Raw genomic sequence first — 23933 nt, 5'->3', positions numbered from 1 at the left:
ATGTTTTAAAATACATGTTTTGAAGTCAGGAGGAAAAACATTTATTTAATTGACGGTGTTGACTTACGAAATACCATCATATTTTCATTCCCACTTGTATATGGAGCTCTTGTGCCCAAAGAGAATGTCGTGTGTCTTCGAGTTGAGTTCAGGGTTGGTGAGGGACACTCAAGCTAGATAAAACGGTGCCTGCTCATTTACCCGTTTGGAGGGGGGGAAGTTAAGAGAGCAGAGCAGTTCAGAAGTCATTACATGTATCTCTGGAATTCCTGCTAGTCACTGAGTTTTCTCTTGCCATTAATGTAGTTATGCCCACCTTTTTTTTTTTTTTTTTTAAGAGAGTCAGTTTAAAATCATTTTGGGAAAAGAAAAAAGATAACACATACTTGTTATGTGTGTTTGTGTTTTATTTTTAATTTTTTTTTTTTAACTTAAACAGACATCTGTTTTCTCACAATTCTGGAGGCTTTCAGTCTGAGATGAAGGTATCAGCAGGGTTTGTTCTTCTGAGGCCTGTCTCCTTAGCTTGCAGGTGGCTATCTTCTCCAGTGTCTTCATATGGTCTTCTCTTTGTATTTATCTAGGTCCTAATCTCCTCTTTTTTCACATTTTTTTATTGTGGTAAAAACATAACATAAATTTGCCCTCTTAACACTTTTTAGGTATCCATTATGGTATTGTTAACTATATGCATATTTTTATGTAACAGATCTCTAAACTTTCTCATCTTGCATGACTGCAACTCTATAGCCATTCATTTCCCCCTGACTCCCCAGCCTCTCGCAACCATCATTCTACTTTCTGTTTCTTAGAGTTTGATTACTTCACATACCTCATATAAGTGGAGTCCTGCACAGTCCTTCTGTGACAGGCTTATTTCACTCAGCACAACATCCTCAAGGTTCATCCGTGTGGGAACATACAGCAAGATTTCCTTCTTTTTTAAGCTGAGTAATATTCCATTGTGTGTATATATGTTGTCGTTATCCATTCATCCATCAATGGACATTTAGGTTGTTTCCACACCTTGGCTATTATGAATAGTGCTGCAATGAACATGGATATACAGATATCTCTTTGAGATCTTGTTTTTAATTCTTTTAGATACATACCCAGAAGTAGGAGTGCTGTATCATATGGTAGTTTTTTGAGGAACTTCCATACTGTTCTCCGTAGTGGCTGCACCATTTTACAGTCCTACCAACAGTGTGCAGGGAAGGATTCCCTTTTCCCACATCCTTGCCAATGCTTGTTATTTTCTGTTTGTTAATGGTCATCCTCACAGATGTGAGGTTAATATCTCACTGTGGTTTTGATTTATATTTCCCTGACTATTAGTGATGTTGAGCTCCTTTTCCTATGCTACTTGGATGTTTGTATTATCTTCTTTGGAGAAATGTCTGTTGCAGTTCTGTTTTTCAGTCAGGTTATTTGTTTTTTTATTACTGAGTTGTAGCTTAATTTCTTAGAAGGACACCAGTCGTGTTGGATTAAGGCCCACCCTAACCACCTCATTTTAACTTAATTGCCTCTTTAAATTCCCTGTCTCCAAACACAGTCACATTCTGAGGTATTGGAAGTTGGTGCTTCAACATAAGAATTTGGGGGGCTGGGCGAGACAATTCAGCTCATAACAGAGGCATTCCCGTATCAGCTATTGAGTGAATAAATTTTTTTATCCTAACTATACATATATATATGTATAAAGGCATTATAGATAATGAATGTAAATTATCTGTTAGTTATCTGTTAGAGTGCCAGGCACATGGATGTTCTGTGTGTGTTTTAAGAAATAACATTTTACAGATGTTCCCTTCCCAGGCTTCTCCCTTCACCCCCAGAGGATGAATTCTCCATTATTTGACATATATCCATCTCTTGCTTTTATACTTTCGTTATATATATATATATCTACAAAAAATTATTTTGTATGGTTTTCAAATTTTACATAAATAGTATGCTGTGCTTAATATTCTGCAGCTTGTTTTCTTCACTCAAAATTTTGTTTTTGCCATCTCTCCATTTTGGGGCCTAGAGTTAAAACAGTAACCCATCCTGTGCCTGTGCCAAACTGTATATATTTTCAAGCTGATGGAAGACGTTTACGGTTGTTTCCACAACGCCACAGTGAACATCCTTGAACTCGTTCCATTGTGCGCATGTGCAGGGATTTCTCTAGGGTGGAATTGCTGGGTGTGTTTCAGCTTTACTAGTGTATGAGTTTCCTGTGTTCCTATATTCACCAGTACTTGCTATTACACGTTACAGTTTTACCAGTATTACTTGTACCATTTTACTGGTGAGTTCTGTTTTGTTTTAGAAATTTGAATTGGTAAGCTGGGCTGGTTGGAATGGTGGGAATTCTGTGCTTCCTTTGAAGTGATTTGTGGACTGATAACTTTCAGACCGCATCTCCTTGTTGCTTTTCTGAGAAGAAAAAGAGAATCAAGAAAGTGATAATGCCGAGGTAGCATAGGGCACAGAGCGCTGGATTTTTGAATCAGGAACTCTGACTTCAACTCCTGGGTCTGTAGCATAAAATGAGTTTAATGATATCTGTCCTGGGCTTCCCTGGTGGCGCAGGGGTTGAGAGTCCGCCTGCCGAGGCAGGGGACACAGGTTTGTGCCCCGGTCTGGGAAGATCCCACGTGCCGCGGAGCGGCTGGGCCCGTGAGCCATGGCCGCTGAGCCTGCGCGTCCGGAGCCTGTGCTCCGCAACGGGAGAGGCCACAGCAGTGAGAGGGCTGCGTACCGCAAAAAAAAAAAGTATCTGTCCTACTTGATTCACACATGAGAGTGTTGTCACATTCAGTGAGAGATTATTTGTGAAAGCAGTTCTGCAGACTGTAAAGCAGTAGCTAAAGCATTGAAAGAAGTAAAATAGTTTTGTTTCCTATACTTATAAAGATTATTGTTGGCTCCCTGCTTCAGGTGAGTGAATTGGAAGGGATTAATTTTCACGCAGGTATTGTGAACATTCATTCCCCTTTAAGGAGAGAAATGGCCGGGGGTGGTGCATGGTGGGTGTGTATGAGTTAGCGGAGTCCTGTAAAATCAATCCATGGCCACTCGAGGGAGATGGTTTCAAGCTAGAAGCTTATCCAGAGGTTGGTTTACTCTTTGCATTGCCTTTCTGCAACCAGTGAGCTGGAGAAGGATGGCCACACCTCTCTCAACACTCATTCTGTTAGCCGCTTGGAGAAGATTAAACGGTACCAGGCTGGTCAGACTGTGACTTGCTTCTTGAAGAAGGTGAGTAGTGCACGCCCTGCAATGCGATGCTGTCCCTCTTACAGAAGAAAATGGGGAGAAACTGACAATGACCATTTGCACTAGACTTTGCTTCTGTGTTTGCTGCCATGCTGGTTTGTAGAAGACAGTAGAAGGCCTCTGCTCCTAGAAAACTTCTGGTCTAATCAAGGAGCTAAATTTATGGCTTACAAAACAGCTAGCAAGCAACCCACAGTTCTACATATTTATAGATTAATTGTACAAAATGGAAAGAAAAATATATCATAGAGCAAGATTTTAAATCCAGTTCTTTATTTTATTTTAAATAATGTAAAATTCAAATTTCAGTGTCCACAAATAAAGTTTTATCAGAAGACACACACACAAATATTTTAAATAAAAATAAAGTTTTATTTAAAATAAAATAAAATGTTGGATTTTAGATTCTTGCCTTTTATAAAGTTCGGGAACAGTGCAAAACAGTATATAATTGGGTGCCAGGTTATGTGTTCTAACCCCAAGAGGAACAGGAGTTGAATAAAGGGAAGGGATCAGTGAGAACTATACCAGTTGGAATACATCAGAGAGAAGGTTGGTCTGGGCTTGACCCTGAGGGATAATTCCTCTTCATTGCTGCCAGATTCTTCCTCCATGAGCATGTATCTGAGTATGTCTGTGGTGCTTGATCCTTTTAGTTACCTATTGTCTGTAGACATTCATAAACCCAAGATGCCTTAGAGTGGTGTTTAAGCTCTTCATAATCAGACTTTATGAATCTGGTATACCAGTCATGCTGAAAACCTCCTCTATTTTTTTCCCTTCTTGTCTTTATTTCTACACTGGGAGTACTGTCTATTCTTATTGCCTACAACCCTTCAAGGTGCAGCACAGATAACCCTCCCTTCTTACTAGTTCTCCTACAGGGTCCCGTAACATACTATGCTCTCACTTGTTGCTTGCTCCTGCATACTCATTTGACTTACTCTTTGCAGACTGTAATCTCTTTGAAGGCAGGGCCTGGCTTTTACTTATCACTCTCATGCCGTATACATAGTGGCTGCTTGATAAATGTTTTGTTGAGTTGACCTGAAAATTGGGGTGTGTATTTAGGGCAGAGCACTGTGTCAATAGCAAAATCTAAATTGATTTAGAAATAAGATGTTAGTCCCTGAAGATGGTTAACGTTCACTGGGCACAACTGAGTTTGGGGGAGGCGACAGAGGTCAGTGGGATTGGTCCTACTGCTTGAGGATATCTCTGAGGCCTTTTTTGCCTCCTAATCAGCTGAGGCACCAGGAGAGATGCATGTTCTGCTGGGCTGGCAAAGGCTCTGAGCTAGACTCTGAGTGAAGCCTGCGAGAAGTGGAGGTTGGACAGGGGCATTGGGACATAGGGGTGCGTTCCTGTTCCTTGGGAAAATGTAGGCTTTGGGCTCTTTGAGCCCTGTGGTTTTAGGAGAGTCTGTTTTGGTGAAGGGAAGAGAAGAGACGCTTGTATCTGCCCATTCCATTTCTCCTCCTGTTTTTTTTTTTTCCGCAGTACAACGTGGTTAAGAAATGGCTTGAGGTGGACATCGCTCCAGACATCCGGGGGAGAATTCCCTTACTGCTCACTTCTCTTAGCTTCAAGGTCAGTGTGCCTGAGATCCCTGGAGAGGAAACCCCAGCTCCCTGAATTCAACTTAGTGTCTGGTGTGTGCTCACAGTGGGTACAGGGAACTGTACTGTGGGAGATACTTACCGTGCAGACTTAAATGCTGTGGTTTTGGATAAATGACAGGCCTTTCCTCAAACATCAGAAGAATTTTCTTGCCCTTCCAGGTTCTGAAACATCCAGATAAGAAGTTCCGGATTGGCCAGGCCCTGAAGGCCACCGTGGTTGGCTCAGATTCCTCCAAGGCCTTCTTGTGTCTTTCACTCATAGGTGTGGTGATGAAATGGGACCTGGTCAGGGAAGGGAGGGGGAGGAAGGGGTCGGGAAGAGGTCTTCAGTCATTGCCCAGGTTGAAGGATGCCGTGGGTTTCGGAGTCCTTAGAAAGCCTAGTGTGGTGGCTATGTCCTTGGAACAGTTTTTCTCTCGGGGCTTTGCTCTGTGGCCTGTGTCTGAGTCACCTTTACCTACACAGTTGTTTTTCCTTGGTCTCTCAGAAAGGCTTGTCCACCACATGGCCCTGGTATTCTTGACCACATGGCATGGTGATGTGGGTCTGTGTGATCATTCAGGTCCACTCAGCCTAGACAGCCCGAGTCCGGACGCCTCCACCTCCCCTGGACTCTGGTTGGCCAGTGTCTCGGCTTCTTTCTTGGCTCATTTCCTCTTCCCTGAATCTGGTTCATTCTCCTGCCAGGTCCTCACAAGCTCGAGAAAGGGGAAGTGGCCATGGGCCGCGTGGTGAAGGTGCTTCCCAAGGAGGGACTGACCGTCTCGTTCCCCTTCGGGAAGATTGGAAGAGTCAGTATATTTCACGTGAGTGACTCCTACTCAGAGACACCCCTGGAAAACTTTACCCCACAGAAGATTGTCAGGTAGGCTGAGTTCTTTTCCTCTTTTCAGCTCTCTGTGGGATTGGTGGGTTTTTTTTTGTTTTTGTTTTCCTTTTAATTATAGATGTGTGATTTTGTACCAGAAAAAAATAGTATATAAAATGGAAAGTGAAAATTGCTGTTGCTCCTCTCTTTCTCCACCACTTTTTGCCATTAGATACTTTGAGCTCTATCTTTCAAGACTCTAACATATATAGGTATAATTTGCCCGTACATAATAGAATTTCATTCTATGTGCTATTCTGCAACTTGCTTTTTTCTCGCGGCAGTTTAGCATACACTTTTTCTTTCCTGTGCTAGTACATCGAAATCAGCCTTGTTCTTTTACCTTATTTTTAACATTTTTTTTTTAGTATTGCATGATGTGTTTTTTTAAAAATCACAGTTTATTTAAACAATTCTGTTGATGGACAATAATGTTGAAGTGGATATCTTTGCACATATGTTTGGATACTAGTGAAAGTATAACTGTGAAATAAATTCCTAGGAGTAAAATTGATGGGTCAAACAATGTTATGCATTTTGCCAAAGTGTCTTCCAAAAGGACTTTGCTAATTTTTATCTCAATTAACAATAAATATGACTGTTCATTCCTCACACCCCTGTCAGCACTGGATATTCTTTTTTTTTTTTTTTTTTTTTTTGCGGTACACGAGCCTCTCACTGTTGTGGCCTCTCCCGTTGCGGAGCACAGGCTCCGGAGGCGCAGGCCCAGCGGCCATGGCTCACGGGCCCAGCCGCTACGCGGCATGTGGGATCTTCCCGGACCGGGGCACGAACCCGTGTCCCCTGCATCGGCAGGCGGACTCTCAACCACTGCGCCACCAGGGAAGCCCGGATATTCTTAATTTTTAATCTTTGCCATTGAATAGGCTGAAATTGGTCTCGCATTTTAATTTGAATTTCTCTTACTGGTCATTTTTCATGTTTATTGGCTGTTTACATTTGTTCTGTGCTTTGCTTGGCCAAGTTGCTTCCTCATTTTACTATTGAACCATTCATCTTTTTAATTAAAGCAAAATTGATCTGTGTGTGTTCTCTGCAAGAGGACAGCAGTGACCTTTCGCAGTTGGGGGGTGCTTTATGAACTATTTTGGGTGCACAAAAATGAACCTACCTCAGAGTTTTAAAACCATTTTATAGCCTGAATAAACTAGCATGGAGAGGCATACATAGTTCAGCCGCGTACAATACAGACTTGTCTGACAACCACAGTTATCCAACAGTGGAGCAGACACCTTCAGGAGGCAGAGACTGGAAAGTAGTAATTGTCCTCCCATCTCGAGTGTCCCAGGCACCAGCACCTGCGTAAATTCTCAACCACTTGTCAGGGCTAAAGAGCACAAAATGCCCAGGGCCTAGGAGGAGAAAAAGAATGAGTCAGAGGGAAGCCCAAGATCATCTCTGCTTCGCTTATTTAGGCTTACAAAATACAGGTGTGATTTTTTTTTTTTAGCAAAATATTTTTAAAAAATAACATTATTGGGCTTCCCTGGTGGTGCAGTGGTTGAGAATCTGCCTGCTAATGCAGGGGACACGGGTTCGAGCCCTGGTCTGGGAGGATCCCACATGCCGCGGAGCAGCTAGGCCCGTGAGCCACAACTACTGAGTCTGCGGGTCTGGAGCCTGTGCTCCGCAACAAGAGAGGCCGCGATAGTGAGAGGCTGCACACTGCCATGAAGAGTGGCCCCCGCTTGCCACAACTAGAGAAAGCCCTCGCACAGAAACAAAGACCCACACAGCATAAATAAATTAATTAATTAATAAACTCGTACCGCCAACGTCTTAATAAATAAATAAATAAATAACATTATTGTAGTTAAATGTATGAGTAGCATTCAGTTGTAATTCCTTCGTCTATCAATGTGAATAATAGGTTAAATGCCTAAAGACAGATGATCCCTTCAGGTCCTTTCCTGCTTTAAGGGCTGTGATTCCCTGGTAGAAAAGGCACTCACCTGTCATGGGAGAATTTGGACTACATTGTTCCTGAGATCCTTTCTACTGATAAGATTCTCTACCTTGCGTGGTGGTATAAATGACACCACCATTGCATGGTGGGTTTGGAAGCCCCCCGGAAGAGTAAACCCTGTTTCCCTCCCAGAAGCCTCCCCTGCTCAGGCCTCCCTCATGGGCTCCTCTGACCCACTGCTCTGAGTCGGCAGTGGTACCAGGCCGTCCCCCTGTCACGGTTTCCTGTGCCGAGTCTTTCTCTCCACGAGACCAGATCCTCCCAGCCCCCGATGCAGGGCTGGTCTCACCTCCTAAGTACTCACCGTGTGGCTCTGTGCGCCTTCCATAGGGCTTGCATGTATCCTCTTGTTTCCTCCTCCCAGCACCGTTCTTGGGTGAGGAGAGAAAGTAGCGGTATTTTTACTTGACGAACTAGTAAACTGAGGCCTGGAGAGGGGACTTGTCCCGAGTCCCTCAGCAGGTTGTGAGCAGTATGAACAGAGCCGTTGCTCTCGCCTGTTGCTCAGCCTTGTGGAGAGGAAGCCGAGGCCCTCTCCAGTCTCCTGAGGTGCTGGCTGGCGCCAGCGTTTCCTTCTCTTTTGCTCTCACTCCAGGTGTTATGTGCTGTCCGCTACAGGCCCTGTATTGACTTTGTCACTGCGATCGTCCAGGTGAGTGTCTGTGTTGTTGGGGGAAGAATTGGGGGAGAACTCCCCCCCAGCCCCAGAGGACTGAGGAGAGGCTGTGTGGATCTGACACAGAGCTTTGGGCCTCCCAGCTTGCTTCCCTGCTCACCCCCTTTATGCCCGGCCCCGTTTTTTATCCAGAAAAGCTGAGGACATTCAGTTGTAGAAGAACCTGTCTGCTCAGGCTGTTGTTTCCCAAAGAAAGGTTCAAACATCCATAGTGGTGTTCAGAGTTGCCAGATGGCGGTCCTAGTGAGGGGAGGTGATGGAGCCCCCAGGGCTCCATAGTAGGGACAAGTGTGCCGTGAAGTGGATTGGCCTGAAGTCATGGTTCGAAATGAATGTATGAGGTTTAACCTCCCTCTGGCTTGCTCAGCCTCTCCCTGTTACTATTAAAGCCGTCCCCAGCTGACAGGAGTTCAGGAGAGGGTAGGGCTGGGCTCTGATGGTGATATCCTACTGACAGGTCCAGAGTCGTGTTCTTACAAAGTGTGATTATCACAGGAGATTTGGGGGTGAGGGTCGGGAAATGGGGTCAGAGGTACATGTGTAGTAAGCCTTTCATTCCTTTAGGACGAACCCGGAGACGAAAAGCAAAATAACAGATCCTGAGATTAACTCCATCCAGGATATTGAGGAAGGGCAGCTCCTGAGGGGCTACGTGAAGTCCGTCCAGCCGTCCGGTGTGCTCTTAGGGTGAGTGAGGCGGAGCCCGGGGACGTGGACCAGCCCCGAGGGTTCTCCCGGGGCCTGTCTTGATTGGCCCGCTGCTGCCCTCGGCCACCATCTCTGGAGGGATCATGAAGGAAGGATAGTCTGTGTTCCCACCAGTGTTTTAAACTCCAAGTCTTTTTATACTTTCAAAAAAGTTTTGAATTCCTCTTGTTTGGTGTTTTTGACAAAGACTATGGCATATCCATGGTCATGATTTGTAAATGTTCCGTGAACCCCCAGATGTTACAGCCTTCCCTGCTGTAATTCTGTTTCCTTATTTTCTTCTGGTCTTTCTAGCAGCTTGTGAGTGCATTGTGATGCTCTGATATGGGTAAAGAGTATCTTTCAATTATGTCTTCATTACGCTTGATGATTTTTCCAGTTTACAAAGCCCTCTTTATTTTGTTGAGTGCCAGGAACCTTATGTCTGTCCTAAATCCTCATCACAACTTGAGTCTCTGGGAGAGAGGAGGCATTAGGCTTGGCTGGGGACTCTGTTGCTGTGTTTCTGACCACAGGACCCTTGTCTCTCTCTCCTGTCAGCCTTGGCCCCTCAGTTACAGGTTTGGCCCAATACCCACATGTCTCCCAGTACAGCCTGTCCAAGGATGCCCCTTATGACAGGTATCTCCCCGAAGGCAAGCTGCTCACAGCCAAGGTCCTAAGGTAGGTGTTCTTCTCTCTTTCTCACCTCTTTCTCTGGGAACGCTGGGTGGAGATGGAGAGGTGAACTGTAAACATAATGGCTTAGGCAGTGCTAAGTAACGATGAATGAGCTCCCTTTGTGTGGAGCCTTCTACCTCAGCTCCTAAAGGCAATTGTGGAGACTTTCCTCTGCACAGGCACCCGTCTTTGGGGATGGAGGAAGGGATAACACAGCTGCCCTCTGTATTTTTCTACCAAGCAATTGTGCAAATCATTCCTGAGATTACTGCACAGATTCCAAGGCAGGTGGGGGCAGGCCCAGAAACGGTGGGCTCCTCGCTATGACCATTGTGCTCCTTATGCTGTCCCCATGGTCCGCTCGTCTGGTCTCCCTGTCATAGCCTGAACCGCCGGGAGAACCTGGTAGAGCTGTCAATCCCCGCCGACGACACTGGAAAGCCAGACGTGTTTTCTGCCTCCCTGGGACTGCCACTTCCGAAGCAAGAGGGGAGGGAAACAGAGGCAGAGGAGAGAGACCACAAAGGAGAAGAAGAGAAGGAGGAGAGGAAGAATCAGAAACAGAAAGAGAAGAGGATTGGGAAGGGTCAGGAGGGGGCACAGCTGCCCAGCAAGGAGAAGAAGGAGCCCCGGAAGCCCCAGGCGAAGAAGCTGGGCAAGCGGCCGCGCCCGGAGTCTGGCAGTGAGCAGGTAGGGCCCTCGGGGAGGATGGCCTCCTTCACAGGAAAAGGAGAGCCTTCCAGAATCCGCCCCGCAGCCGCTTTGCCTCAGCCTCACGGACAGAGAGAGGCTGAGTTTGCCTGGGGAGAGGGTACCACCCGGGGCCGCAGAGGGCGCTCAGGGCGAGAAGAAGCCAGGCTCAGCGTCGTCCCCGCCTGTCATGGCAGGAAAGCGGGAACAAGAGGCAGAGGAGAACTGCCCCGTCCGAGGAGGACGACAGCGGTGTGGAAGTGTACTACCGGGAGGGAGAAGAGGAGGTGGAGGAGACGGGTGTGCGGCCCCAGGTGAGTGGCGCTGGATGTAGGGGAAGGGCCGCCCCAGGAGGGAGTCCCTGCTCCCCTGCCTGAGGGCTGGGCCGTCCTCAGCACCACCCTCCTGTCTTCATTTTCTGTAAAATGGGAGGAGGTGGGGCGCCTGGTTTCCTCAGCTGGTCATCAGCTCCTGAGAACAGGGCTGCTGCTTCACCTGCGGAGTGGGCTGTGAAAGTCCATTCTAGTCGATGTTTATTAGCTGGAGCGGAATTGAATTGGGGGGGGGTGGGGGGACGGGCAAAGGAAAGGAGCCTTGTCCGTCTGAGCCTGTGTCCTGCTCTGAGAAATGAGGACAGCGCTACTGGGACTGAGGGCAGGTGTGGAAGGGCTTCCCAGACTTCAGGTGTCGCATCCCTGCCACCCTCGGAACATCTGTCATACCTCTGTCCTAGCTCTACTGCTGTTGTATGCCTGAACGTTTATATGTGTTTGCCTATGTAGCTTTTTAAAAATATTACTTAAATCTACTTATTTACAAAGGAAGCTTTCATGTCACTCCTAAAAGTGTCCCCAGTGCACCGGGGCCTAGCCTGGCGGTGGGAGGAGAGAAAAGGTCTCTGGGCACCGTGGGAGTCCCTGCTCCTCCGGGTGGAAAGGGGCTGCAGAACAGGGGCAGCCTGGGCTCAGTGCTTTTTTCACATGCGCCTGTGATCCTCCAGGAGAAGCAGACCAGGCCGGCAGAAGCACCCCGGCTGCAGCTGTCTTCCGGCTTCGCTTGGGATGTGGAGCTGGACAGTCTGACCCCGGCCTTGCCACCTCGCGAAGAGAGCTCTGACAGCGAGGAGGACGAGAAGCCAGAGCAGGCCACGGTGCTGTATTTTGCAGGGCTTCGTCCTTTCTGCAGGGACCCTTGGCGCCCATCTTCCGTGCTCTGTCCTACCCTGGGTGTCTCTTCCGAGGGGCGGGGCCGTCTCAGGCTGGGAGTGTTTGCGGAGCTCGGGGGCTGCCCTGCCAGCTCCTGACTTCCACCACAGACGTCCCCGGGGCTGAGGAGCTCACTTGGTGTTCTGCCTTCCACAGCAGCAGAAGAAAAGCAGGAAGGAAAGGGAGCTGGAGAAGCAGAAGGCAGAGAAAGAGCTGTCCCGCATCGAGGAGGCGCTGATGGACCCCCGGCGGCAGCCGGAGTCGGCAGATGACTTCGACCGGCTCGTGCTGAGCTCCCCCAGCAGCTCCATCCTGTGGCTGCAGTACATGGCCTTCCACCTGCAGGCCACGGAGATCGAGAAGGCCCGGGCCGTGGCCGAGAGGGCGCTCAAGACCATCTCCTTCAGGTCTCGGCTGCGCCCTCCTGCCTTGGGGCCCTGTCTTTCTCCAGGGGGCGCTGCGTCTCCTCGGCAGGCTGGCGGCAGCTTGGGTGGCTGCCACCGGGCGCCCGTGGGTTCACGGGCTTTCTCTCAGAGATGTGCCGTCTGTGAAATAGATCTGCTCATTTATATTTTATAGTCCTCTTCGCCGAGATAGCTAAGGGTAACATTTACACGAGGCATGGGCCCTCAGGTAGGTGCCCCACTCGGAGCAGAAGTACAGGAGGGAAAACGCTCTCCACATACCTGGGCGAAAACGATGTCGGGGACCATGTTCCAGGCAGAGGGTAGAGCGGGTTTCCCAAAGGCTAGTGAAGAGGGATGGCGCTCCTTTGCATCATTCTCTTAGTTTGGGGGGAGATTCAGACCACAGATGCCTTCCAGTCCAGACCTCAGGCCGGTTTGAGATTTGGTAGGTTTCCTTCCCAGGAGTGGAGGCAGAAACCAGGGGAGCCCCAGACCCCACAGCCATGGGGTCGGAGTTCCTGCTTCTGTGTGAGCTGCAGTGGGGACAGGGCCTCTCGGGGCCTGCACTTGGGGGTGGGAACTGAGGACGTGGGTGGAGCCTGGGGAGGAGGATGTAGTTCCGGTCCCCCGATGGCAGTGGGGGGGCTCATTTGGCCAAGATGATGGAGCTCACGTGCTGACTGCTTTCCCTCCAGAGAGGAGCAGGAGAAGCTGAACGTGTGGGTGGCCCTGCTGAACCTAGAAAACATGTACGGCTCCCAGGGGTCACTGACCAAGGTCTTCGAGCGGGCCGTGCAGTACAACGAGCCTCTCAAGGTCTTTCTCCATCTGGCTGACATCTACACTAAGTCAGAGAAATTCCAGGTAGGAGTCTGGGCCAGGTGGCCGGCTGCCAGGGGGACCTCAGCCACTTAGAAACGAGCTCCTGGGAGTCCCAGAGGCAGCAGGGAAGTCTTGGGGGAGAACAGCCGCATCTGGACCCAGTCCTGCCCCAGGCTTGCTCACCTTCCAGGTGGGAGAAGTCGTTTCCCCCGCCTCCGCTTTGGGAATGTGGGGCCGGGATGAGGGAAGGGAAGGGACAGCAGACCCCGGGGTCTATCCCTTGGGATGCCGACGGGTGTCACCGACAGGAGGCGACATACCCCAGTAGCCCTTTTTCATCTCTCCTCCTCCCCCTCCTCATGCTCACGTTCTCTCTTCTAGTCTTAGGACCTCCTCACGGCACAGGCTTAGGAGGGAGACTCTCCATCATGCGCTCTCCTCATCCTGTGCGCCTGCCCTTTCCCCCCGCGTACCTGACATTGGGCCTGGATACTGATGGAGTCTGAGCCCAGGTCTAGCTTCCCACAAGTGTAGGTGCCTGTCTCTGCCGTTGCCCCCTCTGTCTTAATCACTCTCCTCAGCTTATGTCATCTTTCCCACAGGAAGCTGGTGAACTTTACAACCGGATGCTGAAACGTTTCAGGCAGGAGAAAGCTGTCTGGATCAAATACGGCGCCTTTCTTCTGCGGAGGGGCCAGGCTGGGGCCAGTCACCGCGTGATGCAGCGAGCCCTCGAGTGCCTGCCTAAGAAAGAGCGTGAGTGCTTGTTCCCACCCACGGGCCCAGTTCCAGGGTGCAGTAGGCTGTCTCCCATCTGGGCAGAGGGCCGGGGGTCTCCTCATCCGAGGGCTGGTGTTAGGACAGCCTTGTGGAGCGTACGTGGCTCTCTCTCTCTTGATCGTATGCTCATGAACATAGCTCGTGTTGCATTTTAAATTCTAAACTCCGAAGACAGAGGAACAGAAAGGAATTAGCACTAATTCTTTTCCTCTGCCTGCCCCACGGCCTACCTCTCATCCCCCGATTCCCCCTTCTCAGTCCGGAGAGTAGGATGTCTGCTGTTGGGCGTCATAGATCAGTGCCCATCTGTGTATTCGGCCCTAAACCCGCCCCACTGTCCCTCTTGTCGTCACCTAGGTCTTAGGACCCAAGAGCAGGGAATCAGGCATCAGACTCTGTCCCTGTAGGGTAGTGTGTTTTGATGAGGGCATCTGTCTGCTTTCTATGTCTGAGTTGTCCTCTCCCTGCAGACGTGGATGTGATTGCCAAGTTTGCGCAGCTTGAGTTCCAGCTGGGGGATGTGGAGCGCGCCAAAGCCATTTTCGAGAACACGCTGAGCACCTACCCAAAGCGCACGGATGTCTGGTCGGTCTACATCGACATGCTCATCAAGCGTGGCAGCCAGAAGGAAGTCCGGTGAGAGGGGAGGACAGGCTGAGGCCTAATTGCCTGCTGGGGGGTTGGGAATGTTGGCCACTTGGAGGCGTTTTAGCCCCCCAGCAGCTCCCGGAACCCCAGTTCTCTTACTCTGTCTGGAGAAACGGCTTTGACGTGACACGTCCTATGACATTCACGTTTCCAGTTTCTTTTCTGCCTCAGCGGCTAGCCTCTGGTCTGGCTGGAACCTTGGGTGGGAGGTAGGCTAGCCCCAGGCCTGGGAATCGGGAGACTTGGGTTTTCCTCATAATTAATGCTGAGCCTGGCTCTCGTGGTAGAGAGTGTTCACAGGCATGATCTCACTGATAACCGCCAGCATCCCCCCAAGGCAGGGAGGATTAGAGACCGGTCGTGGACTTCAGTCCAGAAAGAACTGATGCCTCACCCAAGCCCATCAGTGAGTTTTAAGCAGAGCTTTCCTCACAGAGCCACACCTCATTGCCTGTCCCCATCCCATTAGCTTTGTCCAGATTCACTGTATGACTTCAGACCAGTAAGTCCTTTAACATCTCTGTTCCTCTGGAAAATGAGGGTGGTGTTCTCCCTCTCCACAGACGTGATGGGAGTTTATAAAGGGAATAAAAATAAAGGTAGAAGCGGTAGTGCTGGATAACAGAGGGCCTGGCTCCAGAGCCTTAGAGCAAGTGGGTGAAGGCTAGCTAGGAATCGTGTGGCCGGGGACCAAGAGGCAGACACTGGCTGCTCTCCCTCCCAGGGACATCTTTGAGCGTGTCATTCACCTGAGCCTGGCCCCCAAGCGAATGAAGTTCTTCTTCAAGCGCTACCTGGACTACGAGAAGCAACACGGCACCGAGAAGGACGTGCAGGCGGTAAAGGCGAAGGCCCTGGAATACGTGGAGGCTAAGAGCTCCATGTGGGAGGACTAGTGGCCAGCTGGCTCCGAGGGCACTGGTGGCAGTGGGCCAGCCGGGCCGACCCTCAGGCGCCTGGGCAGTTGAGAAACTGTGTTGCCTGAGGACTCTGTTTAAGTGTTGCTTTTTCTGCAGCATCCCTGGGGTAATCCTGTCAAGATAAAAAAGGATTTAAGATTTCTCATAATTCCTTTTTGCTTGTTTTAGGAACCAATTTATTTCATCTTTTTCCTTTTCTGGGGCTGCTCAGTGGTGGCAGGCAGTAGGCTCCTGGACTCCCAGAAAAGCTGAGTCTCTCCTTCATGGGAGGTCCCCGGGGAGCAGGAATGGAGGGCCGACCCCCAGGGACGCTGTGGTCAGGATCCCACTTTGGCCCTGGCCAGGCTCTTGGTCCGGCTAGTGGGGGTCAGCAGGGTCTGGGAAGCGCGTTGCTCTCCTAGATCGCAGAGCCTCTGGGCATTCCCTCAGCCTCAGCTCAGCTAGTGCCTCGTGCCCCTTTGTGGAGGCTGTGAGGCTGGGACGTAGATACACATGCTGTGTGGCTTTGGGAGAGCTGCACAGTTTCTCTGGCTCCCTGTAGCTCCCCTGAGGAGAGCTTGCTGGGCGGAGGGCCTTGACTGACTTGCTGGTCCTTGAGTCCTGAGGGAGAAGGGGACATGACGGGCCCGCTATACCCCCACCTCCCTGTAAAGTTCCCAGAAAGACTGTCTCTCCTTCTGCTTGATAAGTAATAATCCTGTATGTTCTAGAGTTCCTCGAGGCCAAAACACACCCAGCTAGTTGTTGAAGCCAGTTCATTTTTGGCTTGGTCTTAGGGGAATTAAAGTTTTCTTGGGCAGAGCTTTAAATGTCCTAAGAGCTGGAGAGCTTTTCCATGGGAAGTGACTGAGTCATATGCCAAAAAGCAGGACAGGGACAAGGGAGAGAGCATCAGAGATTTTAGAGGTGGTGGAGGGGCTCAGGCAGGGGCATGGGAGGGAGGCAGAGCAGGGCTTGGCCTTGTTCTTGGTCACTAGCTCTAGGTTATGAGAGCTAGGCTGCCCTACTGAGTGCAAGGGCAGGATCTGCTGACTCGTGAAATTTTAGCCGAGCTTCCCTCTGAGAAGGGCCGGGTTCCATCTGTTTCCCAGATCAAATCAGAAAACTGAACCCAGTTAAGACGTCGTCAATCCCAGGGCCTTCCTGCGTGTGGGAACACCTGGCTCTCCCTGTGCCCCAGCCTTCCCTTCCATCCATTTCAGTCTTGCCCAGAGTCTCTGTCCTCTTCCCTCCCCAGGAATGGGATTTGGGCCTGTCCCCATGACCTCCAGCCTGCTGCGGTATGGCCCATCCAATCGTGCAGACACCAAGCTAGTCCTTTATACTAAGAAAAACTTTATATCAAAAATTTATAGAAAATAAAGCTAGAGGCGTACATTGGGGGCTGCTTCCCAGGTGAGCAGCACCGGGCCAGGTGTCCATATACAGTTACACACAGTGTTCCGCACAAGGAGCCTGCTGGTGAGTTTCATTGTCACCTGGCTCTGCTGTCCAGGGCTTCACAGACCGGTGGGACTGGGTCCTACCACTCAAAGGTCATCCACATCGTAGTTAATTAAGGACCAGTTCTGGGAAAGGGTCTTTTCTCCAAAGCTGTTGACCATGTGGCTGGTGGCAACAGGAGAAGGAATTTCTTCAGGTCTGAGAGCCTTCCTGCTGGAGCTGACCACGTTGTCTACTAGCTCTCACATCTGTTCCCCAGTTTTACTTTGTGTTACTTTTTCCTGGCCTGTTTCCCCCAAAAGCTATGGTTAAAAAAAAAAAAAAAAAAAAAAAAAAATCCCCTCTGGGGAATTCCCTAGCAGTCAGGTAGTTGGGACTCCGTGCTTTCACTGCCAAGGGTGCAGGTTCAGTCCCTGGTTGGGGAACTAAGATCCCACAAGTGCCCCACCGCCCCCCCCCCCCAAAAATTCCCCTCTGATGCTGATGTGAACAGGCCATGGGGTTCTGTTTGGGACCAAGTCGTGTCATTGGCAAAGAGTGTGGGAACAGGACCCTTAGGAGGCGAGCAGGACCATCTCTGTGTTGTCTTGGGCTGCGCCGTTGCCCACCAGACCCTGGGCCCACTTGTGCAGGCGGCTGTAGAGTGGAAGGCCCTGGTTCTCGCGGTACAGATAGACGCCGGTGATGGCGTTCCACTGTGGCCGTGGCTGTGTGCCTTCCACTGGGAACTTGGCAACCAGCTGCTCGTCATCCTCGTTGAGTGCCACGAAGCCGAAGAAGCGGCGCACGTTGTTGGCAGCCAGCACCCGCGAGTGCACCTCGGCCGTGCGCTGGAAGAGCTGGTCCTCGTTGGCCCGGTACTGCGCCCAGTAGGCCTCCTGGCGGTAGCTGAGCGGTGAGCAGTAGTGCTTGAGGCACTTGGTCAGGAACACCAGGATGGCCACCACACCGATGAGCAGCCACCCGAAGAGCTGGCCAGAGAAGGGGCGGGTTGAGGGCAGGCACGGAGGAGCTGTCTGGACCGCCAGCGCCCCCGTAAGAAGTAGCGGGAGCTGGTCAGAGCGTGTGGGCTGGGCTGAACCTGACGTCACAACCCCCTGAGAACTGGTTCTGTCACCTGCCTGGCCGCAGATTCTGCTCCCCTAAGGGTGGCAGGCCCTTCTGACTGTAATTCCTCCTCTTTGCCCTCACTCCCTTGAGCTCACGCCGTCTCTGTACTTAGACTTAGCCTCCTGCAATTTCAGCTGCCATTCCTGCAGCCCCAAGGGCCTCCTCCACATCATCTGAGCCCACCAAAATCCAGCTCAATCTGCCAGGCTCAGCCCAGATACCACTTCCGGGAAGCCGTCAAAAATCCCTTCTGGGAGCAATTTTGCCTTCCCTGAGTCCTCATGGCCTGGTTCCTCTTATCATCATTCTCTGCCTTGTTTTGAAATTACCCATGTGCTTGTCTCGCTTGGCTGTGAGCCTGTTGAGGGCTAGGACAGTCAAGGTCATCTTTGTTTCCCCATTTAAGCCTGTACAGAGAGCTGTGGGCATTTGAGCATCATCAAATACATTTTATTTCTCTCTGTCTACCACGTTCCATCTCCTTTGGTGCTGTCTCCAGCCCTGCTCCTACTTGTGTTTCTTCTGTACCCAAGAGGAGCCCTTTAGAAAATCTTTGCTCTTTCCTATCTCGCCCTCACGCCCTGCTTCTCTTAAGTGAATACTTCAGCTGTTTTTCTGCTTCTGCCCAGGTCTCTGCCCTTGCCCTCTCTCCCTGACCAACTCAGCTCCTTCAGAACTAAACCAAGGCTGAGGCTAGGTTCAGGGCGGCAGCTGCTGCCTCCCGACTGGACACCCTTTCCTGTCTCAAGGGATTCGCCTCCTGTCAGCAATGCCTGAGGCTGACTCAGTGCTGGACAGGGGCCTTTCCTGGGATAGGAACATGCTCATCCCTTGAGCCAGCCACACTCCACTATCAGCTCACGGTCGACAGCAAATATTTCGTAAGATGGCAGGGGTTTGTGCTCAGTCTGGCTGGAGCAAAGGGCTTAATCTGTGACTGGGATCAAGGCTTGGTCTGAGCAAGAAGAACATTCCTTTAATGTTTAAAACTCTCTTATTGGGGATGGCATTCACCCTTGCCCCGCCAAGCGCTGACCCATAGTTACCCAACTCTGATGCCCAACGCTGATAATCTAGTGACTTCCTGGAGAGCTCAGCCCCTGAGGACTGACTCCAGCGTTAATACTGGGTCATCCCAGCACCTCCCCACCAGCCACCGCGTAGGAGAGAAAGAAGAGGAGCTTCCCTTGGCACAGGCTCACCTGGGACTCATACTTGAGCCTGCGGCTGACCTCCTCCCGGAAACCTGACAGGCGGGCAGGGCCCTCCCGACACGGGAACGTGGCCAGGATTTCTGTGGCCTGGGCCAGTGGGAAACTCTCTTCCCCAGCTGTGAGCGAAGAGGGGTCCACAAATTCGCTGAGAGCACAGATGTAGGCCTCACCGCGCAGCAGAGAGATGACAGACCAGGTGATGGGGGCCACGGCTGCGCGGCCCACGATGGAGCTTAGAAGGAGGAAGTTGGGGGCAGCCGAGCAGTTCTTGGTCCTCCGGTACTGGCACTCGGCAACCAGGTTCCAGGTATGGTTGTTGAGGATGACGCCAATGAGGAAGAGCACCAGGGCGGGCACACCGATGGCTGTCAGCCCGTACAGGTAGTTCCGGGCTGGTGAGCAAGGGCAGTGGAACGCCACCACACTGAACAGCTCCTGGCTGCCCACCGTGCCCAGTGCCACCAGCCCGTTGAAAATCATCACATCCTTGCTCTTGAAGAAGAGTGATAGGAAGCGGAAGTTCTCTGCGATCAGGGCTGCCATGGTGACGGGTCAGCTGGGGGACCGACGGCAAGGGTGGAGGCAGGAGGAGACTGGGACGGTGGCTCCTGGTGGGACTAGGAAAGCGCACAGGCTACAGGCCCCTGAAGGCAGGGCACAATCTTGCCATTTGATCCCCTGCAGTGGCTGGCCTGGTGCTTCCTGTGGGACTGTAGATGACTGATCAGTATTGGCCTCTAAAAACAGGGACCGAGGGAATCTTGCATAGTCAGGCTGGGAAAGGAAGGAGACTCGGGGAGCCCCGGGGCCTGGGTGGAATGAGAATAGCCACTGTTCACTGAGCTCTTACTACGTCGGGCGCGTTACATCCCTCATTGCCCATCGTCAAGATCCTGCTCTGAGCTCTGATATCCCAGTGCACGTAGGGAAGGTGGAGGCTTCCTTGGGGTGAGTGCTTATCGGGCTCACATATGAATGGCAGAGCTGAGACTCAGGCTCAGCTCTATCTGCCTCAGACACTTAGGTTCTCGTCATCACCACAAGCTTCCTTTGATGTGGGGACTAGGACTGGCCCTGTGGCATTGGGGACTGTGGGCTGTTGACTGCCTTTCCCTTTGGGATTCCAGGTACTGCTAATGTGCTGGGGGACCTAGGACTATTTGGAGGGTGTGTCCTCAAGGTGTCTAGCCCATGGGTATAAAAGCCAGAGTAGGTGTCCTGGTGGATAAGGGACTTGGACTTGCCCCTGTGATATGGGGGGGTGGGGGGGTGGAGGAAGGGGCCTCCAGTCAGTGGTGAGCCTGGTGCAGCATCCCTGGAGTTCACAAGAACCTTCTCATTTTGGAGACCTCAGGCTCTGGACTGGTTTAGGAGATCCTGGCTCTCAACATACTTCATGACCTTTCTCTGGACCTCAGTGTCCTCATCTGTGAAAAGAGGGTAAGTCATTCTGGTCCTTGCTCTCCTCTCAGGAATGCTGGAGGAAAATGAAAGGGAATAAACAGTGCCTGATAGTCGCCCTGTATATGAAACCCTCCGTTTCACCCTGTCCAGTCCTGAGGGTGCCTCCCAGAAGTGAGGCAGATGGGGGATGACTGTCCTTCTGGCAAAGATCAGGAGGCTAAGGCCTCAGGAGGATAAAGTGCGCTGCTCAAAGCTATTCAAGTATGGAGGTGCCTGGGCAGGACTTCTGAGCGTGACCTAAGGAGGCCTGGGAAGTGGACGAGGGTGAGTCAAGCTAAGGGAGCCCTCTACTTTCCTGGTTTCCTACTGACACTGCTCTGTGCCCATCCGCAAGAGCCTTGGCAGACCTCCCCTTCCCCACCCGTTACCCTTTCCTTATCCGGCAGCTCTGTTCCACCGAGGTCCCTAGGCCTGGGGACCGCCCAGCCGGCCAGCAACAGGAAGCCTTGATGAAGGCTAAGGCTTGGCCATACCCACCACCCTCTCTCTCTGGCCAGCAGATGCGCTGGCAGCCTGCCAGGAAGTGGCCATGGCCTCGGGCTCCAGCCGTGTTCTGCCCCAACTCCCTTCCCAGGCTCCACCCACACAGGCCGGGGTGTGGCCCATGTTCTTCTCTCCATCCAGGGAGTGAAAAACAAAAGTCCTCAGGCCAGAGGCAGCTGGGGAGTGGAGGGACGGAGCAAACAAAGGTGGGGAGACCTGCCCATATTTCCTTCTATGCCTCCTCTCTAGACCACCACCCCTCCTAATCACTGCCAAGGCGGCCAGACGGGCTGGTACAGAGCTGGGTGGCCACTGAGGAGCCCAGATGGGCTGGTTTCCAGGAGGAGGAGGAGACCTGACTTCCCTAACTCACTGCCTGGGGGCCCAGGGGCTCCAGCCTAACTCCTCGGGAAAGAGTTTGTGATATTTCTGGGGATGAACGGGTTAAAGGCAGCCCCGTCTCCCTCTTTCTTCTCCCCTCTTGGCTTCAGGGCTCCTAATATGCTCCCCTGGGTTCAGAAACCACCCAAAGTGGGGTACAAGATGCCTGAACACTGGTGGGTGGTGAGCAGAGGAGGGAACAGGCTATCTTCTGAGACTACTGCCCGTGGCCCCCAGGCCTGGGATGGGACCTCCACCAGCAACAGTCAGGACAGGAAACAGGTGGCTGAGGACTGGGGTCCTCAGCGAGGGGCCTGGCTCCCCTGGACAATCCCTCTGGGCAGCCTCTGAGTGGCCCTGCCATGTTCCCCTTCCTTACCTGAGGTCCGCTGCGGGCACCGGTGGCCTTGGCCTCCACGGAGCTGGGCAAGTGGGGTGAGGACATTGGAGCTCCTGGGCATGGGCCAGCCCGCCCCCTCGGCGGGCTCCCTCCTGCTTTGCTTCTGCTCCGGAGAGACGAGCAGGGCCTGGGGCTTGTGGTGTCTTCAGAAAAGTTTAACTCCAGGAAAGAGGCAGAACCCGTAAGATGGATGGTTCGCGCCAGCCAGTGGAAAAACAGCCTCCGGGCGGGCGCCAGGCAGTATGGGGGTGGGGTGGGGAGGGCGGCGCGGGGGAGGAGAGGAAGTGGAGGGGACTGCGGCGGCTCGCCTGCCTTCTGAGGCTCCACGCCAGTGGGACCAGTTCCAGGCCAGGAAGGGGGCCTCAGCCAGATCTGGCCCGGGCCTGCCCTCCAGGCCGGTTTCGGGAGCACCCCCACCAATAGAAGCTGGCAGAACCGAGTCCCAAGCAGGGTTAGGGGAGAGGTGCCACCAGACTGGCGCTGCCTCCTAGCGGGGTGCGCAAAGCCAGGGGCACCCTCGCCTGTCCTGGCCCTTCTCCCTCAGAGCCGTCCTGCCCCTCTCTGAGCAAACCCTCCCCCTGCCGGCTCTTCTGTCTGTACTTCAGCTAGCTCCCCAGGTCCTGCTTCAAATCAGGAGCACTGATGAGAAAATTCTGGACTCTAGGGATTTTCTAAGGCCCTGTGGGTAGAGCTCTGACTGGTAGGTGGAAATTACGAGGAGGCAGGTTTCTCAAGGAAGCCCTTTGTAACAATCAGAGCCGCCCAGCCTGTCCCAGAAAGTGGTCATGAGCTCCCCGTCTGTGGGAGTATGCAAGCTGAGGCTGAAAAGCCATGGGTCAGGAATGCTGAAAGGGAGAGCCCTGTCCAAGGACAGTCTAGATGGCCCCCAGTATCAAGGGAGAGACCCCCCAACCTCCCCCAGACCCCTGTCTGCTCTGCACTGCTTGTGGTTCTGGGAACATGGAACTGCTGAGTGACATGCTGGCCTCCCTGAGCTGGGCTTGTTCACATGCAGGAATAAAGAGAAAAGGACCAGTGTTTATTTTTTCACATCCTACCATGTGCCAAAGTTCCCAATTCTTCCTCAAAAGTCATCCTTTAACCTCACTATAACCCTAAAAAGCAGGTCTTTGTAACATCCGTCTTATAGACAGACAACTGGGGGTCAGAGGGATTGGGTAACTACAGGTCCTACAGCCCTAGTATTTGAACCCAGGTCTGTCTGACCCAAAGCTTTACTCTTTCCTTCATATTTTGTACCTCCCAATACCTCTGGGCTGGCTTTTCCCACTGGAGCCCACCACCCCGCAGCTGCCAACACACCCCTGGTCTTTACTCATCTGAGTCTTCCCCTAGAGCAAGTCCCATCTCCTGGAGGAGCCCTCCAGCCCACCTTGGCTTCCAGGTCTCGCCCTCTTCCCAAATAAAGGGAGGGAGACTGGGTCTCAGAAGTGGGACTAGAGGGAAGGATGCTTAAGGAAGAATGGAAATTATTAACACAATGTTACAGGGATCAAGATCAAAATGAATTCTTAGATGAGTGGGACTTAGTCTCAAAGATGTCTGGGGGGTGGGGGGAGGCAAGAAGCTCATCTTCTCGGCCCTCAGCTTCCCCCTCGACAAAGGTAACTCCAGTTCCTTACGTCCCCTCCCCCTAAGTCCAGGGGGAGGAGGAGGATAAGACCTCAGGTTTGGAAATTGATACACACATTATCCGCCAGAAACTGAGTGCCTACCACGAGCCATGCACTTTACACACCTCACCTATTTAATGCTCACACAAGCCCATGAAGTAGGTGCCTCATCCCCACTGTACAGATGAGGAAACTGAGGCACAGAAAAATGAAGAAGCTGACCCAAGGGACACGGTTTGTAAGTGGTGGATCCAGCATTTGACCCAGTTCTCTCTCACTCTGGAGTCTGTGCTGTTTCCGCCCTAGGCAGCTCCGCTCCCACCCCTCCACCCTCATCCCCACCTCAGGGCGGAGCCTCTCAGCACTTTAGACCCCCCTCCACGGGGGGGGGGGGGGGTTAGTCTCTGAGAAAATGGGAAGGCATCAGCTTCTTCTTCTAAATGCTCAAGCTCTGGGGATGGTCTGATTTCTGATGTGAGGGGTGTGTCAGGGCAGTCTCCAAGGACATCTCCATGGGATGTGCTATGGTCTGAATGTGTCC

The 23933-nt window shown here is 51.8% G+C and overlaps 2 protein-coding genes and 1 long non-coding RNA gene across 7 annotated transcripts in view; 1 reads left to right on the top strand and 2 right to left on the bottom strand.

The window, feature by feature from the left end:
- PDCD11 (programmed cell death 11) overlaps nucleotides 1-15411 on the top strand; it is a 41949-nt gene extending 26538 nt beyond the window's left edge. For 2 of the 3 annotated variants that reach the window (XM_073793999.1, XM_033842578.2), the window contains 15 exons: nucleotides 3144-3252; nucleotides 4771-4860; nucleotides 5052-5154; nucleotides 5580-5757; nucleotides 8343-8399; nucleotides 8988-9110; nucleotides 9672-9794; nucleotides 10175-10481; nucleotides 10679-10795; nucleotides 11482-11631; nucleotides 11843-12093; nucleotides 12789-12957; nucleotides 13518-13671; nucleotides 14166-14331; nucleotides 15068-15411. In XM_073793999.1, coding sequence (XP_073650100.1) covers nucleotides 3144-3252; nucleotides 4771-4860; nucleotides 5052-5154; nucleotides 5580-5757; nucleotides 8343-8399; nucleotides 8988-9110; nucleotides 9672-9794; nucleotides 10175-10481; nucleotides 10679-10795; nucleotides 11482-11631; nucleotides 11843-12093; nucleotides 12789-12957; nucleotides 13518-13671; nucleotides 14166-14331; nucleotides 15068-15239 — 2269 coding nt within the window. In that variant the 3' untranslated portion in view covers nucleotides 15240-15411. The remainder of the gene's footprint in view (nucleotides 1-3143; nucleotides 3253-4770; nucleotides 4861-5051; nucleotides 5155-5579; nucleotides 5758-8342; nucleotides 8400-8987; nucleotides 9111-9671; nucleotides 9795-10174; nucleotides 10482-10678; nucleotides 10796-11481; nucleotides 11632-11842; nucleotides 12094-12788; nucleotides 12958-13517; nucleotides 13672-14165; nucleotides 14332-15067) is intronic. The other variant, XM_033842579.2, reaches the window with a different exon arrangement.
- On the bottom strand, nucleotides 313-8995 carry LOC141276801 (uncharacterized). Its single transcript, XR_012326914.1, has 2 exons — nucleotides 8052-8995; nucleotides 313-2427 (listed from the first exon to the last, which is right to left on the bottom strand). It is a non-coding gene; the product is annotated as an uncharacterized lncRNA (long non-coding RNA).
- Nucleotides 15412-16578: 1167 nt separating the features above from the next.
- On the bottom strand, nucleotides 16579-21992 carry CALHM2 (calcium homeostasis modulator family member 2). Of its 3 annotated transcripts, none has more exons than XM_033842583.2 (3): nucleotides 21738-21992; nucleotides 19019-20507; nucleotides 16579-17677 (listed from the first exon to the last, which is right to left on the bottom strand). In XM_033842583.2, exons 2-3 carry the CDS (start codon nucleotides 19571-19573, stop codon nucleotides 17261-17263), a joined length of 972 nt encoding a protein of 323 aa, XP_033698474.1. In that variant the 5' UTR covers nucleotides 19574-20507; nucleotides 21738-21992; the 3' UTR covers nucleotides 16579-17260. The 3 variants fall into 3 exon arrangements, with proteins under 3 accessions (XP_033698474.1, XP_033698473.1, XP_033698472.1); XM_033842582.2 differs by having other exon boundaries at nucleotides 19019-20457; XM_033842581.2 differs by having other exon boundaries at nucleotides 19019-19740.
- Between the last annotated feature and the right edge of the window lie 1941 nt (nucleotides 21993-23933).

This window comes from Tursiops truncatus, chromosome 16 (assembly GCF_011762595.2).
Source record: "Tursiops truncatus isolate mTurTru1 chromosome 16, mTurTru1.mat.Y, whole genome shotgun sequence".
Classification (NCBI taxonomy): domain Eukaryota; kingdom Metazoa; phylum Chordata; class Mammalia; order Artiodactyla; family Delphinidae; genus Tursiops; species Tursiops truncatus.
The sequence above is the reverse complement of the archived record's forward strand: the minus strand, read 5'-3'. Positions and strand labels throughout refer to the sequence as shown.

Bases quoted from the DNA above. Each gene is read 5' to 3' on its own strand.
- CALHM2 (XM_033842583.2), bottom strand. From the start codon at position 19,573: ATGGCAGCCCTGATCGCAGAGAACTTCCGCTTCCTATCACTCTTCTTC. The intron at 17,678-19,018 runs GTGAGCCTGTGC...TTCTCTGGCCAG, and splicing joins GGCTCAAGTATGAGTCCCAG to CTCTTCGGGTGGCTGCTCAT.